This window comes from Herpailurus yagouaroundi, unplaced genomic scaffold (assembly GCF_014898765.1).
Source record: "Herpailurus yagouaroundi ecotype Mexico unplaced genomic scaffold, PumYag 139, whole genome shotgun sequence".
NCBI lineage: Eukaryota > Metazoa > Chordata > Mammalia > Carnivora > Felidae > Herpailurus > Herpailurus yagouaroundi.
The window spans coordinates 6,320,822-6,339,472 of NW_024412394.1; the positions used below are offsets into that span (position 1 = coordinate 6,320,822).

Here is an 18,651-nt window from a genome sequence, read left to right on the forward strand (position 1 = left end):
TTCCTCTATAAATTCTTTCCTCCCTCTTCCCCTGCCCTTTACAAAAATCCCTCACCCTGTCTCTGACAGCGGTTCGGCACCACCAATAAGCATGTATGTCTGGACATCTGCCCCTCGCTCCCCACTGCCAGCCCCCCAGGTCCTAACCCAGCACTGATGTGGTATCATCAGCACTCAATCAGTGTTTGTTCACCAGAAAGAATGAATAAAAGTACAAATTACTTCAAAGTGAGATGTCTTTGGTGGGAAAATGGGGATTTTACACTCTTCCTTCGGGTGTATTTATTTGCATTTAAGTAGAGCTTAGACATCAATAAAGCTTTTACTAGTACAGATATGTCCCTTTGAAACAAATGCTGTGTTTGTGAGTCTGAAAACACAATGTGTTTGATTTTAAACTATATTTAGTCTTAAATGATTTAACTTTACAAAGAATAAAAAAAGCAATCCCATCAGATAAAAATGTCCAAATAAGTCCAAATAGAGTGTAGACAACCCCAAGGATAGGAAGTGAAGACCTAGTCTCTACTGGCACATGGATGAAGGGCCTGAGGGTCAACTCCAGCACAGCCACCAGCTTTCCCACCTGTGTTCAGTCTGGAAGAGTGGCGGTGTTTACCCCAGGAGCAGTATGCACAGTGAGCGAAATCTGGGGACTGCTAAAGAGCAGGGGTAGAGGCTGCCCAGGCCAGTGCCCCAGTCACTGTGGGGACCATTTCCTATTTGGTAAAATGTGGACCAAACTCGGTGTCATTTGCTGAGGTTGACACCTGCCTTCATGGACGGATTTCAGTAGCTCAGTATCTCAAAGTGTGTGATTACATGCTCGTGAACTGGTCACATACCTCTCTCGAGTTTTCCTGCTGGGTTTCTTCCTGGGTTCGTTCGTTCGTTCGTTCGTTCCTTCCTTCCTTCCTTCCTTCCTTTCTTAATGTTTAATTTATTTTTGAGAGAGAGAGGGAGAGAGATTGGGAGAAAGCAGAAAGAGACGGAGAGAGAGAATTCCAAGCAGGCTCTACACTGTCAGTGCAGAAGTGGGGTTTGATCTCACGAACCATGAGATCATGACCTGAGCTGAAATCAAGAGTCAGACACTTAACCAACTGAGCCCCCCTCCTGCTGGCATTTTAATGTAGTTCATGCTTACTCTTTGCTGGATTAATATTCCTGCACATTCTTTGATTATGTGCCACAAAATGACACAAATAAAGGTGTTGTGCACATTCACTGAAAGCAGACACAGCTCCTGCCCTCGAAGGCCTTTCAGTGTGGCGGAAGATACGAATAACAACCAAACAATACCGCAAGAACACCATTATAAACAGAGATAAAAGTTCTGAAGGAAGAGTACAAAAAAGATGAAAACCTGTCATGATTTAGTTGGGATTAAAGATCATCTGAAGAGGAACAATTTAAACTGAGGTTTGAAGGAGTAGAACAGATAAAACAAGGTGTGTGTGTGTGTGTGTGTGTGTGTGTGTGTGTGTGTCCCCACCCACGCACACACCATCCTAGTCAGAAAGCAGAAGCAACTGCATGTGCGAAGGCCTCACAGTGAGAGACACAATGAAACGTTTAAGGAACTGGAAGGCCAGTGCTGTTGAAGCACAGGGGCAAGGGGGGAAAGGAAGGTGAAATGTGGCTGACAACACAGTAAAGGGTCAGAAAAGGGGTCAGATCGGGCAGACACCTCCAAGGTTGTAGGAAGGAAATCTGGTCTCTTCCCAAGAACTAGGGAAGTCAGAAGTCACCAAAGAGTTTTAAGAAGAGTAAAATGATAACAACAGCACTTTAAAAAAAAAAAAGTCTGGCTGCACAGAAAAAGAGAGCAAAGTGCACTCAGGAAGATCTATTATGACACCATTTGAGTGGTGAAAAGAAGGTGACAGAGGTTTGGTGGTGGTGCCAGGTGGTGTGATCCAGAACATGTTTTGAAGACAGAGTCAACAAGACTTCCAAATGGGTTGGATCTGGGGGTGAGAAGAAACTAGAGCCATGGGTAACTTCCAAATTTCTGGCCAGGGAAACCACGGGGCTCAGAGTGACACTGACGGATGGGGTATGGTGGCAGAGACCAGGTCTGGAGAAAGAGGGACAAGAGCTCATTTGGGGGCATGTTGAGTTCAGAGAGAGCTGGCAGGTAGGCCGTGAGATCAGTAAGCACGGCATTCAGAGTAGAATACATGTGGGCTAGCAACATAAATCTGAGTCATCAGCGTGGGTGTGGGTGTTGATGAGATCACCCAGGAGAAGTATAAAGTAAAAAGAGAAAGAGGGGTCCTGGGACAGCCCCTTGATGGATGTCCCCACAAAAGGAGGATAATCTCTGTCTGGGAAGCTGAGGAGCAATCAGGAGAGGAGAAGGACTCAAGAGGAGGATGATTCAGTGAGAAGACAGTTAATAACGGTGAATGCTGCTGAGAGGTCAAGAAAGGCGAGGACTGAAAGAGACCCATTACATACATCTATACGTAGGTCATCAATAACTTAGTGACAGTTCAGAGTGATCTGAGTGTGTCAAGGAGGATGGAAGGGAATGGAGACCACAAGTGAAAGCTACATCTTGGAGTAGTTGAGCTTAAAGAAAAGGAATAGTAGGTAGAGGGGGAGGTTGGGCCAAGAGTGCGTGTTGTTGTTGTTGTTGTTGTTTTTAAATATGGGAAAAACTGGAAGATTAAAAAAAAAAAAGATAATTGAGGTTCCTGAGATGGCAGAAGGGATTGGGACTGGGAGCACAATTGGTGAGGTCAGCTCTAGACAGGAGGCGGGACACATGACTGCGACAGGAAGGAAGGAGGGTTCCTGAGATGGCAGAAGGGATTGGGACTGGGAGTACAGTTGGTCAGGCCAGCTTTAGACAGGAGGCGGGACACATGACTGTGACAGGAAGGAAGGAGGAGGTGGGGACAGATGCAGGTCTGTATGCAGGTTTGGTGCAGAGCAGGAAACAGGAAGTTCTCTTCAACTTGTGCAGGCAGTAATTAATTGTAAAAAAGACATGTCTGGGTGCTCTGGGGGCTTGTAGTCAAAGATAAGTTTCTATTATTAGACAAACTACAGCAAAATTTTACCTACAGGAAAATTTCTCACCATACAGTTTTGTTTTCCTTTGCTTTGCTGTATTGAATGAATGGTCCTCAAATTTTATATTATCTTTTTGTCATATAGATTTTTCAAGTTCTTTAAAGGTCAGGTTAGTTGAGGTTAAATTTACAGATAGTAAAATTTTTAATGCACCTTTTCTAGATGTGTAGTACTATGCATTTTTTTTTAAACAACTATGTACAGTTTTGTAACCACCACTAAAATCAAGGTATGGAATATTTCAATTGCCCTAAACAATTCCCTCTTCCTCCTCTGTAATCAATTCCTCCCCCCACCAGCAACCTTGGCAACCACTAATCTGATTTCTCTTACTATACTTTTGCCTTTTACAGAATGTCACATAAATAGAATCATATAGTATGTAGCCTTCTGTATCTGGCTTCTGTTGTTACTTAGCGTAACGTGTTTGAGATTTATCCAAGCCGTTGAATGTATCAATAGTTCACTCCATTTTTATTGCTGGGTAGGATTCAATTGTATGGCTGTACAACCATTTGCTCAGCCCCTCCCTGGTTTAGGTTGTTTCCAGTTCTGGGAGATTTTGAGGAAAGCTGCTATATATATTCACGCAGAAGCCTTTGTGTGGAGACATGTTTTCATGTCTCATAGATAAATTCCTAGTAATGGGATTCCTGAAGTTTATGGTAAGTATTATGTTCAATGTCATCAGAAATTGTTAAAACTGTTTTTCCAAAGTGGGGGCTCCATATAACTTCCCCACCAGCAACGTATGAGAGTTTCGGTGTCTCACCTTTACCAGCACTTCTTATTGTTACTTTTCTAAAGCTACTCTAATAACTGTATAGTATCACTACACTAAGGTTTTAATTTGGCTTCTCTAATGACTAATGGTGTTGACCTTTCATGTCCTTATTTGGCATCTGTGTATCTTCTGATATAAATCCGATCAAATACTTTGTCCATATTATTGGTTGGAGAGTTTTCACCATGAGTAGATGTCGAATTTTGTCCAATGCTTGCCTGCATCAATTGAGATGATCAAATATTTGTGGTTGGTGTTGTTTTTAGTTTGTTGATATGGTGAATTACATCGATTTTTTAATGTTAAACAGTCTTGCATTCCTGGAATAATCCCTACTTGGTCATGATTTATTATTTTTTTAATGTTTGGCGGACTCAATTTGCAAATATTTTATTAAATATTTTTATTCATAGGGGATGTTGGTTTCTAGTTTTCTTGTCTTGTAAATATATTTGTCTGTTTTTGATATTAGGGCAACACTGGCCTTGTAAAATGAGTTGGGAATTGCTCCCTCCTCTGTTTTCTGGAAATTTTGGGGTAGAATTGGTATTATTTATTCCTTAAATGCCTGGCAGAATTTGCAGTGATGCTATCTGGGACTTGAGTTTTCTTGGTTGGAAGGTTTTTATTGCAAATTCATTTCCTTATGTAGATACAGGACTATTCAGTTTCTCGATTTCTCTTTAGAAGTCTGAACCCTTTCAAAAATTTGTCAGATTTATCTATGTTAGTAAATACATTGTTATAAGTTGTTCATAATATTTCCTTGTTATCCTTTAATGTCTTTAATCTTTCTACACTGCTTACTATTAACCCTGTGTGTCATACAGGAAGGGATTTTTTTTTCCTCACTGGAAAATAACCAATGAATGGAATATTTAATTATATATAAACAGACATAAAGGAAGGAATGAGGATGATGTGGCCAAGTAAATATGTAAATTCAGTTGGCAAGCTGCCTACGGTAACTTTGATTGTAGGGAGGTGTGGTCTTGGTGATCCCAATTATCACCGATTTCAAATCAGATCACAGAATTTCTGAGCTGGCTTACAGACTTGACTTCAGTATTAGGTCAACTCAATGCCAATCGCTCCAGAATTTAAATCTTCAGCCTCAATCTTCTTTAAAGTTCCAGAATCCAACCTGTACATTGTGTATTCCTTCATCATGTCAAGAACTGAACACTTCCTACCCTCCACCAGCTTCTTTTCCTAACCTCTGATAATCCATCTTAAGTCCTGAACTTTTACCATCCTCCCTTCTTTATCTTTAATATTAGTAGCCATCACTTCTATTGATTCTTCCTCAACTAAGTGTCTCACATCTGTCTCTTCTTCTGCTTTCACTGTCATTCCTGGAGACTTCTTTCTCATCATCACTCCAAACTGGATGGTAATATCATCCTGATCTCTCGCTCCTGCTCATTCTATTCATTGCTATCATGGTAGTAACCATAAAAAAGTCTTCATCATATAAATTCTTCCATGGTCATCCTATTCAAACTGCAACTCCTGTTTTATTTTTTCTCTTTGTACTTTCTGCTCTCTGAAATGCTCTGTATTTTAGTTATTTGTCTTGTGTATTATCTCTCTCCCCACTAGAATGTAAGCTCCATAAGGGCAAGGACTTTGTTTTGTTCATTTCTGTATCTCTAGCCCTTAGAACAGTGCCTAGCACAAAGACGAGCACAATAAACATTATAAATGAATGAACTGCAATACTCTCAAAGCACAATGTTTCCTAGTCACCACTAAATAAAACAAAAGAGTAGCTCCTCTACATATGGTATTCATAACCCACCATGAGGTCACTGTTTATCTGTCTAATCCTATTCTTCAATTCTTCCAAGACGACGCCAGGCTCCTGCCAGGCCAGTTTTAACCTAGATCCTCGCTAGTTGGTGCCTCTTACGTGCAAGCCTCCACACTGGTCTCTTGCCCCTCCCCCCGTCCCCCAGCACATATGCAGTGTGTTCTTTCCCTCTCGGCACCTTCGTTTATGTGGCCTCTCATCTTTATCTTAGAGTGGTACCTTTTTTTTTTTTAACGTTTATTTATAGTTTTGAGAGGGGGTAGGGGGAGAGAGAGAGGATCTGAAGCAGGTTCTGTGCTGACAGCAGAGAGCCTGATGAGGGGCTTGAACTCACAAACCATGAGATCATGACCTGAGCTGAAGTTGGAGGCCTGACCAACTGACCCACCCAGGTGCCCCTAGACACCTTCCTCTTAACATCTTTTATGGCTTATTTAGCTTACTGGATGGTGATATCTGCAGTGACTTCTATTTCTGAATTCCTCCATGATTCAGATTTTCATTATCATAGATAATGAGTAAAAACCATATTAAACCATGTGTAATAAGCTGATATTAGATTTAAAAACAGGGAGTGGAAAGAGTGCCCAGATAGCATTTAGTACAATTCTCTCACTTTATATATGACGAAACCCAAGTATACAGAGCCATTAAAAACTGAGTATGAGTAGAATCAGAATCATAATTAAGGTTTTACAATTCTCAGTGTTCATTTATTCCTTCCACTGATATGCTATCTTGTTCCTGGTTTTATATGCACACGTGTGTGTATAAACGTGTACACAGGTTTTTTTTATACATTTTGTATACATTTTTGTATACATGTTATGTTCCCAATAAAACTGTCACTCCTTAGAATAATCTTCCATGTCCTGTATTTCTGAATACCCAAAAGCACGTATTAAAATGATTAGCATCTAGTAGGTGCTCAATACATTGGGATGAAGGATTAAGTAACTTGCAAAAAATAATTAAGAGAAATAAACCAGGGGAAGACAAATACTATATGAAGTCACTTGTGTGTGGAAAATAAAAAGTTGGACTCAGAGAAACAGAGCATAGACTGGTCGTTTGCCAGGGGCTGGGGGGTGGGGGAAACAAGGAAGATGTTGGTCAAAGGGCACATACCTCCAATTATAAGATGAATAAGTTCTGAGGATCTAATCTATAGCATGGTGATTATAGTTAACAATACCGTACTGTATACTTGGAAGTTTCTGAGAGTAGATCTTAAAGCTCTCAACACACACACACACACACACACACACACACACACACACACAAGTATGTGAGGTAATGGATGTGTTAACTAACTTTATAGTGGTAATCATTTCACAATATATACATATATTAACTCAGCACATTGTACACCTTAAACTCACACAATGTTCTATGTCAATTATGTCTCAATAAGGCTGAGGGGAAAACAGAAAAAAGAAAGGGATCCAGATGTTTGGAAGTTTACTCTGGGCAAGCTTGAGCCCATGAGATCCAATTCAATTCCATCTCAGAAGTAAAGTGTTGCTATGCAGAAAATATTTTACTCATTTAGACTTGGGCCAGGATAGAATACTTCCATCTTAGCCAGAGATCTACAGGCTTTTTTTCTTTTCTTTTTAACCACAGAAAGAAAGAGGTATGTGTTTAGAGAATCAATCAGAATCAAATCTTCACCCAAGAAGTTCTGTATAAACATTAACTTGGCTATGCAGCCTTCATCCAGCTGTCTCTTTTCAAATTTACACAGGCAAAAAAAAAGATGTAAACTAAAAATATCACAATAACTGGAGGCTGACATCTGCAACCCTCTTCAGTTGAAGCATCCAAGTCAGTGCAACAAATATTTACATTAAGAAATGACATGTTAGGAAATCGTTCAAAAAAAATTTGATAGGGCCAGATATTAACAGACATCACCAAACTGTCCACTGTACATAACAGTGAATACAGAATACATTATCTATTAAATATCTGCTTTCTGACATCCTTCACAAAATCCCTGATAGGAATGTCCTTATGCCATTCCAGTCAGCATAAAGCCAGGAATCAGCAAGACAGAGAAATAGGCCAAAGCCACTGCATTTCTGCCATTCTGTCCTGCCAAGCTATGGGACTCTTCCTGTCTCCAACACCACTATCTCCCCCCACCCCCCACCCCTTGACCATCCAGGGAGCCCTGGCACAACGAGAGACTGAATCTGACTCACAGTCCTGAATAAATGTCCAGGGGCCCCCGGAGACAAAGCACAGACTCATGATATTACACAGCAGTGCCAGAGTGGAGGCACATTTTAATTTCTCTCTTTTACTTTAAGAGGATAAAGAACTCTTAAATCTGATGAATTTTAAGTTGTGCCAATATTCACTCTAGCTAATTATGGCAAAACATAACCGTAACAACAAAATAACAAAAACCATAACAAAACCCCACATTATCTGAATAATCCTCACTGTCAGTATGAACAAGCACCCAAGGTACTGGATTTTGGGAAACCCTGTGCTTTGTTTTGGCAGGGTGGGTGTGACATTTTGCATTCGTTCTCCCTCTGTGCTGATCAGAAATCATGAATAAGATGTAGTGCGATATAGTATACTTAACTTGGCAGCAGAGAAGTAATTTCACTGGGAGCTGCTGAAGTTTACTTACCGGCACAGGAACTAATTTTTTTTTTTTTCCAACATTTATTTATTTTTGGGACAGAGAGAGACAGAGCATGAACGGGGGAGGGGCAGAGAAAGAGGGAGACACAGAATCGGAAACAGGCTCCAGGCTCTGAGCCATCAGCCCAGAGCCTGACGCGGGGCTCGAACTCACGGACCACGAGATCGTGACCTGGCTGAAGTCGGACGCTTAACCGACTGCGCCACCCAGGCGCCCCGACAGTAACTAATTTTACATGATTCCTGAGCTCATAATTAATCATTACTATCTCTGCAATCTCATGTTTTATTTTTATCTTCTTATAACACTTACACTTTGCATTGTGATTACTTGTGCTTATGTCTGTCATTGCCACTACATTGTGAACCCCTGGAGAGCTGAATGTAGGTTTCGTTCATCTTTTGTTCTTCTCTGAAGGCCTAGGGCAGAGTTTTGTAAATACTAGATGAAGACTACATGTTGAATGAATGAATGAATGAATGAATGAACCAAGTGCCCAGAAAAACTAATGGCAACCCTACATACTGTCTTATATAGAATCTGTTCCAACTAACATGTATACACTTGTTATCTGTGGCTCAAAAGACACCAACTACACTCTAAGAGTCCATCGTTATCTTAAATTGGTTGTCACAAATTTATTTCCCTCCAGTAGACCCCCCGAAACTCCTACGAATGACAAATTGGACTTCTGTCAATAACTTTTAACCAGAAACATCTGTGTATGTGGGAAGTGGCAAGTTGGTAAAAGATATAATGTAAATTTAATACAGTAATAAGTGTCATAAAGAAATAATATCTGTTCGTTATTATTTTTCACACTTTACAGCATTTTTCTTTTCGTGAAATATAGCCTTGTCGTAGTCTCTTCTAGAGAAGGACTAGGGTGGTTAACTGTCTCAGTTTCTATGTCTGAAAAATGCCTTTGTTTCACGTGTGCATTTGCATGCTAATTTGGCCAGATACAGAAATCTCCATTCAAAGTCCTGTTTTCTATTTTGTTTTCTTCTGTTTTGTTTTTCAGTACTATAGGTTCCTGTTTCCAGAGAGGTTGATGAAAAGTCTGCTCTAAATCAGATTCTTGATTGTTAATAACATTTTTCTTCTCTGATAATTTTTGGGATTCTTTTATATTTTGAGGTTCTAAAATTTTTTACATTCTTATACAGCTTAGCACATGGTAACCCTCTCATTCTGAAGTCTTTTTTTTTTTTTTTTTTAGTTCTAAGAAATCCTTAGATATTTCTTTAACCATTGGCTCCTCTGCCTTATCTCTATTTCTCCTTTCTAAACTTCTATTTGTTAGACATTAGTAAATCTAGAGCTAATCTCTATGATTCCTTTCTTTTAAATGTCTCTCCCTTTCTCCTTTCATCTTTTATTCTGGAAGAATTCCTTAGCCTTGATCTTCCTAGCTAACTTGCCCCTCTGTTTTTTCATTCTGCCACTGAGCCATCCATTAAGCTCTTAATGGCAACAATTACATTTCTTCATTTTTCAGGTCTCCTTCAGTCTGTTTTATAAAAATAAAGGTCCTGTTGTTTCGTGGATATAATGCTGTCTTGTACATCTCTAAAGATATTAAATCACTCTTCTTATAACATTTAGTTCTGAAGCCTCCAAGCTGTAAAGGCTCCTTGTCCTGGTCTTTCTCTAAGTCGGCAGTCCTCATGTTTCTGGTTGTTCCCAACTGTGAACTCATCTTTCCTAGACTCTCAGCCCTGGGCAGGTGGTCCTGGAAGAGGGCCGAGCGGCTGTGGGGGCTCATGCTCCATGCCCCTTACTGTTCTCAGTGGGAACAGGGCTTGGGCAGAGCCGAGGACAGCGGCTGGCCTTCAGGGCTTCTCTGGTCCCCAGTTTGTCCTGGATATCATCAGCTACGTGGGGCCTTTCCCTATTTCTCCATCCTAAACGCTGCTCCACTGGGTGGAGCAGAGAAGAAGGAGTGCGCAGGGGTTCACAAGACAGACTGCACTCACTACCATGGCTCTGCCAAATCCTCGCAGGCTGCTCCCAGCCCTCTCCCGCTCCAGGGCGCCACCATGTCGAGCCTTGTAGCTTTTACGGTGCAGCGCCCAGTCTTGGTCTACCCTTTCCTCTTACCCACCTAAACCCCACCTTTCAATCTACCTGGAACTCCTTGAAGCCTCTAGTCCCCTGAGACGTTTCCATCTTATTCTTGGGTGTGGCTACAGATTCAGATGTTTCAGTTCTACAATTCCTCAGACTCGGTGCAGTGGAGGGAGCGGACATCTTAAAACCACCACATGCAAAATCTTATCCTTAAACTGAGCCTCCTGAACAACATTTGGGATGTGCCGGACTTAGCAAAAACTCTGGTACTTATTTCACGTACTGGCCATTTGCCTTCTTGCTCTTGGATCCGATTTCTACTTTTCCCCTCTTTTACCCTGCATCACAGGAAACTACATTCTCTGACTCTCCCAACAGGGAGAGCATGGTTTCTGGGCAAATCCTGGGCACGTTTCTGGTTTCCGGGCAAGTTCAGCCAGTGGGACGTGCTGGTAGAAGACTGGAAGTGGTGTGAGAGAGAAGCCAGGACTCCCTGCCAGAATGCTGTCTCTGATAGCACCTGTGGCTCTTTGGTGGCCCAGTTTACATGGGGCAGCATCACTATGGGTTAGCTCTGGCTGGTCAGCTCCAGTCTCAGACTTTGGTAACATAAGCTTCTACCATCATCCCTTCAATCCCAGGGTGTCAGGGCTCCTGCTGCTCCTAATGTCTGGGGTGCTGCGAATTTCCTGCAATGCCACCTCCCGTGCAACAAATTTCACATGGTAAATTCCTTCTGTTGAGAGGTGTAGAATGTTTTTCTTTTCTTGGCTGAACCCTGACTTAAAGATCAAAATTCTGCAGAGGCATCTTCAAAGATAATAATTGGTAATTCCTCTCTTTGAGGGGAAGGGAGCATCATAGTGAGGGAATTCTCAACTTGGTTTTCTCAGCATCTAAGATATCATTAGATATCACTGTGGCATTAATTGCATATATGCCACAGAGCAAATTTACAAGGAAAGCCTTAGAAGCCTCTCCTATTATTAAACAGAGTGTTCTAGATGCTATCCTAGAAGAGTGAAACTTTGATTATAGCAGAAAGCTTCTTTGGGACACTTGGGTGGCCCAGTCAGTTAAGTGTACAACTCTTGATCTCAGCTCAGGTCATGATCTCACGGTTCCTGAGTGTGAGCCCCACACTGAATTCTGCGCTGATGGCGAGGAGCCTGCTTGGGATCCTGTGTCCCTCTGTCTCTGCTGCTCCCCTACTCATGCACGCTCTCCCTCTCTCTCAAAAATAAATAAATAAGCTCTAAAAAAAAAAAAGCTTGCTTAAGGCTTCTCAATGTTTAGACCTACCTTTCGGCACAGCCAGGAAGTAGTTTAAAGAAAACATTTTCATCAATTCTATTACTTACCATTTTCTCTGTTGAGAGAGGGTTAGATGAAATGATTGTAAGCCCTTAGAAAAATCTTGTGTATCTCTATTTCTCCTTTGGAAATAGAGAATATCACTGCCTTCTAAGTCCAGCCCACTATTATCACTCCACAGATGCTTTATATGTTGCACAGAAACAACAAGAAAGTCCACCACTGTGGCTCATGATCAGAGAGAGAATGAGAGCCACACTGTGCCACTGACAGATGCCATGCTGTATAAAGCCCTGAATACCTGCTTTCGTTCCCATTTCTAGTATTTGAACTATAATATATGGGCCATCTATTTATTAAAGGAGAGAGCCTACCTTGGCATGGGATAAATTGGTGCTTGCAACAAGATGCTTTTTAATACAAAGGACATTTCTTGAATTCCTTTCAGATCTGAGAGCCACAGCATATGAGGGGTTGGTGTATATGTTTTTAATTGCACGACTATTACACAAGCCCTTGTCTTCAGCTGGCATGAGAAGGATATTCCCATCCTTTCTATGCTCTGTTCTTTACTTCCTCAAAGCTGAGGCGGCAAAAACACTGCCAGCCTTATCCAGCTTTTCATGGAAAGCCGCCACTCTTAACTGGCGCCTAAATGCAATTTCAGACTGTCCCAGGAGACCTTCGTGCTCTGAGGTGAATTCATAACGTTAGGGCCAACAAAGAAGTTAACACAAACTTTCACTGTTAAAGAAAAAAGAAAAAGGTCTGCAGGCTTACTCAAGGAGCTCTGCATCTGTGAGCGCCTCTGTCCTCTGCTCCCCAGTGACAATGGCCAGTTCATCCTTCAGCTCCTGAATTTCTTTTTGTAGGCGTATAATCATCTACAAACGGCAAGGCGGGAGGATCAATGTCACCTCCTCATTAAAGGGAACTTGGTGACAGAGAACATACATCTTTGCAAATTACGAATTATTTTAAGGACACAAAAACATACGGAGAATGATCGGAAAGCCACCCCTGGCCCTACCACCCGGCTTTGTTAAATCTCAACATTTTGTCAAAATAGTTCTAGAATTTATTTTAACAAATAAAACATTACTTATGTAACCGGAGCTCCTAATTCCTATTCCTTTTCTGTCCTTCCCGGAGTGATCACTGTACTATATATAGTGGAGAGCATCTCCCTGCATGTTTTCATATGTTTCCTCCATCTATACCTATGGATGGCACTGTAAGTCATATATGGTATCGTTTTCCATGCTTTAAACCTTATGTAAATGTTACCATACTGCATGGAATGGTAACTTCTTTTTTTGAGATTATTTATACTGCTACATGTAGCTCTAGTTCATTAATTTTCATGGGCATATACTGCTTCGGTAAAGGACTATGTCACAATTTATCTCTGTCTCCTGCGGATGGACATTTAGGATTTTTACTTTTGCTTTTATAAACAATGTGGCTATCAACACTATGAACACCTCCTTGGGCACATATGTGAGTGCCTCTGATGTGTGCACTTAGAAACAAAACTGCATGGTTGGAGAGTCTGTGCATCTCCCTCCCCTTCAGTATGCCTTGCTAAGTTGGTCTTCAGAGTAGTTGTATAAACTTAGATTCTTCATCCATGATATACAGTTCCTGTTTGCCCACATTTACTTCACTGCTTATGGAGTACTGACAGACGCTTTAATTTTGCCGGTCTGGAAGATGTAAAATGGCACCTTGTTTAGTTCAAATATGCATTTTCTGATTACTAGGGAGGTTGGTCATCTCTGCATATGTATATCGGCTGTTTGGTTTCCTCTTCTGTAAATCATTTATTTATATTCTTGTTTGTTTCCACTGAGTTGTGTTTTTTTTTTTTTTCCTTATGGAAAAAGGAAAGCCTTATGGAAAGCCTTATGCAGGCTGCTTTATATATGAATCCATTATTAGTTTTATGTAAGGTATATGATTTCTCCCAATCTATGCCATTTTGTGGTGTTCTTTGTGTTAAGTGAAAGTTTTAAATTTCAGTATGATTTCATTATCGACTTCTTCCATTAGGAGTTGTAGTTTTGTGTCTTCGTAAACAAAATCTATTTTCTACCTTAAACCATAGGAATATTTTCCTATATATTCTTATAAAAGTTTTAAAGCTTTGCTTTTCACATTTGGGCTTTTATTTTGGAAAAAGTATGAGATATGGATCTAATTTTATTTTTTATACAGCAGCTAACCATGCAAGATTTGCTATTATAATTTTGTTACATAACATATTTCTACATATAAATGTGTCCTTTTCTGGGCCATTGGTTAAAAACATTTATGTACTTGACTATATGTGCGGCAATACCACGCTATTTTAATGATTATATCTTAGGAAACTTTGGCAGCTAGATAGAACAAGCCACTTTCATTTTATTCCTTTCCAAAACAGACGTGGCTATTCTTGGTCATTTGTACTTTCGTATAAGTTTGAGATGCAGCTTATAAAATTTCCCCAAAGGTCCTCCTCAATTTTTAGCCAGAAATAAATTCGATTAAAGGAGTAATTTGGTAAGACTTATCAAATTAGTCATGCTGAATCCTCTCATCCATGAATATAGTATGGCCTTCCACCGGTTCCTTTTAATAAAGATGTATCACGTTTTCTATAAATATGTTTAATTAGAGTTTTTTTCCTAGAATTTTCAAGTTTTTGTTGCTGCTGTAAATGAAATTTTTATAATATTACATATTCTAATTGTTGGCTTTGATTTATAGGAAGACAATTTTTATGTATGAATTATGTGCCACATAATTTTCTGAACATTGTTTTGTTTCTATTAATCATTAAATATTCTTAGATGTTCTATATAAGCAATTAAATTATCTGTAAGCAATGACAGATGTTTTCTTCTTTTCAAATCCTCATCAACTATTATTATTATTTTTTTAATGTCTCTGTCCTAGCTAGGACTTCCAAGTATAATGCTTCTGATATTCTGATCTTATTCCTTCTAACATTTCACCTTTAAAATGTTTGCTCTAGCTTTCGGTTGATACCCTTAATCACTTGAAGGATGTTCACTGACATTCATAGTTTGACGAGTCTTTTCAAACTATGGATGAATGTTTAGTGTTATCAAATACTTTTTCTGCATCTAGTAATGTGATAATATAATTTTTCTCTTTTAAACTGTGAATATGATAAGTCACCTTAATTCATGTGACTTTTTTTTCCGTTTGAACTACTTCCAATGTACAAAAAGACATAAAGTATACCTTATAAATCCACTAGTTAGCTTAAGTAAATACCTATATACCTACTACTTAGCTTAAGAAATAAAACATTACTCTTTTGAAGCCCAAGTCTCTGTATAGCCTTCCCTAAATGAATTCCCTGTTCCCATTACCTGAAATTTGGTGTTTATTTTTCCCATGGCTCTTATTCTTTTACTATACATTAACATGTTTTCTAATGATAGATTACCTTTAAATTCCCAAAATAAACCCAACTAGCTCATGACACCATATATCATATTAATAATACATGGTCGTAATGCAAATTCCCTGAAACAAAAATTAGCAGGCTGAATTCAATTTATACTCTTCCTTCAATATTCAACCAACTTAAAAAAACATCGAGTCTGGTCCATCCTTCTTTCCTTCCTGTCTTTTTTTTCTCCCTTCCTCCATCACTTCTCTCCTTCTTCTTTTTCTTTTTCTGTTTTTCTTTCTCTCCTTTTGGTAGCTTTGTTATTATTGAATCTAGTCATTAGTCATACATCTACTCATGCTTTTTTAATGCTTCTTGCATTAGTTTCAGTGTGATATTTTTGTAGGACATTGTTTATTTTGTTTGTTTCCAAATTTACAGCCATAAAGTCACTCAAAATACTTTTATTATTATTTTAAGATATCTACTGTGCCTATAGGTAAGTCCTCTTTTCATTGCAAATATTGTATCGATTTCTGCCTTCTTTATTCTTTTCTTCATTAATCTTTCCAGAGATTTGTTCATTTTATTATTAGATTAAAAATCAACTTCTGGGGTTTGTTGCTCTTCTCCACTGTATCTCCGCTTTGGGTCTTGTTTTCACTCATTTCCACACTTTTATTTCTGTCTTTCTACTGTTTTGGATTTATTTTTCTCACTCATTTATCTGACTTCTTGGCTTGGGGTCTACCAGACCAAGGGAGTTTGTAAATCTGAACTTCAAACCCATGTGTAGCAGAGCATTAGGATTTCAAATTTTCAGAGAAACCATATTTTGCTCCACCTAAAGTTCAGGCTAAGGCAGACAGGCTTCACTAGCCATCTCCCTATGCCAGTGGACAGATTTTTTTTCCCCTTTCTGGTTCACCTTTTCACTCATTTTATGTTGGGAAGCAGACAGGGTGTCACGGGTTCATCATCTGTCTTCCAAGGTTCCAGGGCTTCAACTCTGATGCTTTTCTTACAATCCCCTTCACCTCTTCTACTCCAGGACAACTGCAGCCTCAACTTTGTTTCTGGGCCCTGGAGAATCCCCTTATTTACTTCATTCAACTTCAGACATATATGTCAAATGTGCCTGTCGAATTTTATATAGGTGGGTTTCAGATTATCTCTGCCACATCAACTAGACATGATGTTCCAAAGAACATGGTGACTGTGTACTTTGAACACATCAGTGCTCCTGGAATTTCATTTAAATGCACAGGATTGAGTGGGTTTTGGTTGTTTGCTCCTTTTCAAAAACATGCTTGGAATCATCAAGCTCTGCAGAGTGAAAATCCTTAGACAGGAACTATGTGAGTCATTCATTTGTATTCGAACCTCCCCTCCCCCCACCTCCTGCTCCACTAAATTAATATTGATGCCATATTTTCTACATCTGCTAAGGCTTTCAAAGTCAAATCTAACAACCAAATTATCTTCTGTTACTGAACAGAAATCTCAAAACTAAGCCAACTTTTCATGATTTTGAGATTAGTACAGTCACATCTCGCATCAAATTAGTGTAGAAACTTTGGAATGTGAGCCTTCCTTAGAAGATTTGGGGCCATGCCCAGTCACCACAGACTCTGGCCTGCTTACAATTCTTTTATCATATTGTCTCCCTGAGGTATTAATACTTGTAAAGAAAGCAAGTCAAATCCTTGATGATCCTGCTCTCAGAGGGCTGGCTTCCTGTGTGCCATTGGATTTTGACAGTAAGATATTGGAAATCCCATCCAAGTTGTGTTTTAGGTGGTTTTGAGGACAAATTTGTAATTGTCACTTATGCTTCAGAAAAGCTCTGTACATAAAGTAATGAACAGTAATGTCAGTTCTAGAAGCCATTAAAGAGGCCAGGAGATAATACTTGTCAATTACCAGATTAATTCTGCATCAGGAAGACCTCAACATTTGTTCAATTATCAGCTATCAGCTTTGATTCGGGTTTCTCTTTTCGTTAAGCTTCTCACAAGCCCTACATCAAACACATGATGATGTTCATCTTTTTTTTCACATTCTTCAAGTTCCTTCAAAGAAAAGTCTCTCTTTGTTTTTTAAAAACTTAAAGAATGGGGCGCCTGGGTGGCGCAGTCAGTTAAGCATCCGACTTCAGCCAGGTCACGATCTCGCGGTCCGTGAGTTCGAGCCCCGCGTCAGGCTCTGGGCTGATGGCTCAGAGCCTGGAGCCTGTTTCTGATTCTGTGTCTCCCTCTCTCTCTGCCCTTCCCCCGTTCATGCTCTGTCTCTCTCTATCCCAAAAATAAATAAACGTTGAAAAAAAAATTTTTAAAAAAAACTTAAAGAAAAAGACCCTCTAGTGTCTAATGTGTTTATTTTCCTTCAATTATGCACTAATTTTTGTCTTTGGGCTAATAGCTCATTCCTGTCTTTCTCACACTGCTCAGTGATGCTACCGGGCTGCTTGCTGGAGAAGGAGGGATGGTAGAAGAATTCATCTTACAAGTTCCATTTCACTTGACTCATGCCTTTGAATTCTGACTCCTTCTTTCAGCGGGGGGAGGGGGGGTCTTGTGTTATGCTGTTGTTTCACCAGGGCCTGTGCTACAAAGAGACCCTACCTCACCCGTTTGGTTTCTCCAGAGGAGATTTCCATCAGGGCAGCTTAAGTTCCTGAGGGGAGGACAGTAAAACAAATAACCTCATTATTCCTGTTACCTCTTTACCTCTACACTTTAATGCAATGACTTCAGGGGAGACAGGGCGCACAATCCAAAGGAAATAATTAATATGGGTAACAGTGAATTTGAGAAGGGCTTTTTTTTTTTTTTTTTTTTTTAAAATTTGAGAAATTTGTAAATGAGGCGCTGTTGGTAAGATTTCACCATCTTTTTATAACGCATCCTGCTAAGCTTATGCCAGCTTCTGTTCCAGAGAAAATTTTAAGAGCTGAGTGATTTGAAAAGTAATATAATCTTAATTTGGGAATGTACAAAACTGAAATATTCTATTTCAACATCTTCAATGTTGGCATAAGTTGATTCCATGTTGTATTTCGTTCAGAGAAGACTAACAAAATAAAGAGAAAACATCTGCATTTAAAATGAGGATCTGAGTCATGTAACTTGCAAATATTTTTGCTTTAAAAAAGCACTTTGATAAAGCAGGACTCATTGCTATAAAACTAGAAGCTTGGCTATTTTTCCACGGACCAGACCCATGATGAATTTTTTTTTAAATCTCTAAATAACAGGACAGTTATGCAAAATATGGTTCTACTTAATAACCATTAGAACTTCTTCTCTGTTAGCTTTTATAAAAGATGGCCTATTATTATCATCTCTAGAAAGTTAAACTGATGTTTTCTGAAAGGCCACCAGCTGCATGTAAATATAAGTGGATGTGACTACATCATACAGATCCTCGGGACTCACTGCACATCTTGGGAGCAGACTGATGGGCCTGCAGGTGGCAGGCCCTTGAGTCAGACCATCTGCACCTGAATCCTGGCT

At 39.7% G+C, this 18,651-nt stretch overlaps 1 protein-coding gene across 4 annotated transcripts in view; it reads right to left on the reverse strand.

The window, feature by feature from the left end:
• Positions 1-18,651, reverse strand: part of KIF6 (kinesin family member 6) — a 388,886-nt gene that overhangs the window by 234,627 nt on the left and 135,608 nt on the right. For all 4 annotated transcript variants that reach the window (XM_040473403.1, XM_040473402.1, XM_040473404.1 and 1 more), the window contains one exon: positions 12,511-12,614. In XM_040473403.1, coding sequence (XP_040329337.1) covers positions 12,511-12,614 — 104 coding nt within the window. The remainder of the gene's footprint in view (positions 1-12,510; positions 12,615-18,651) is intronic.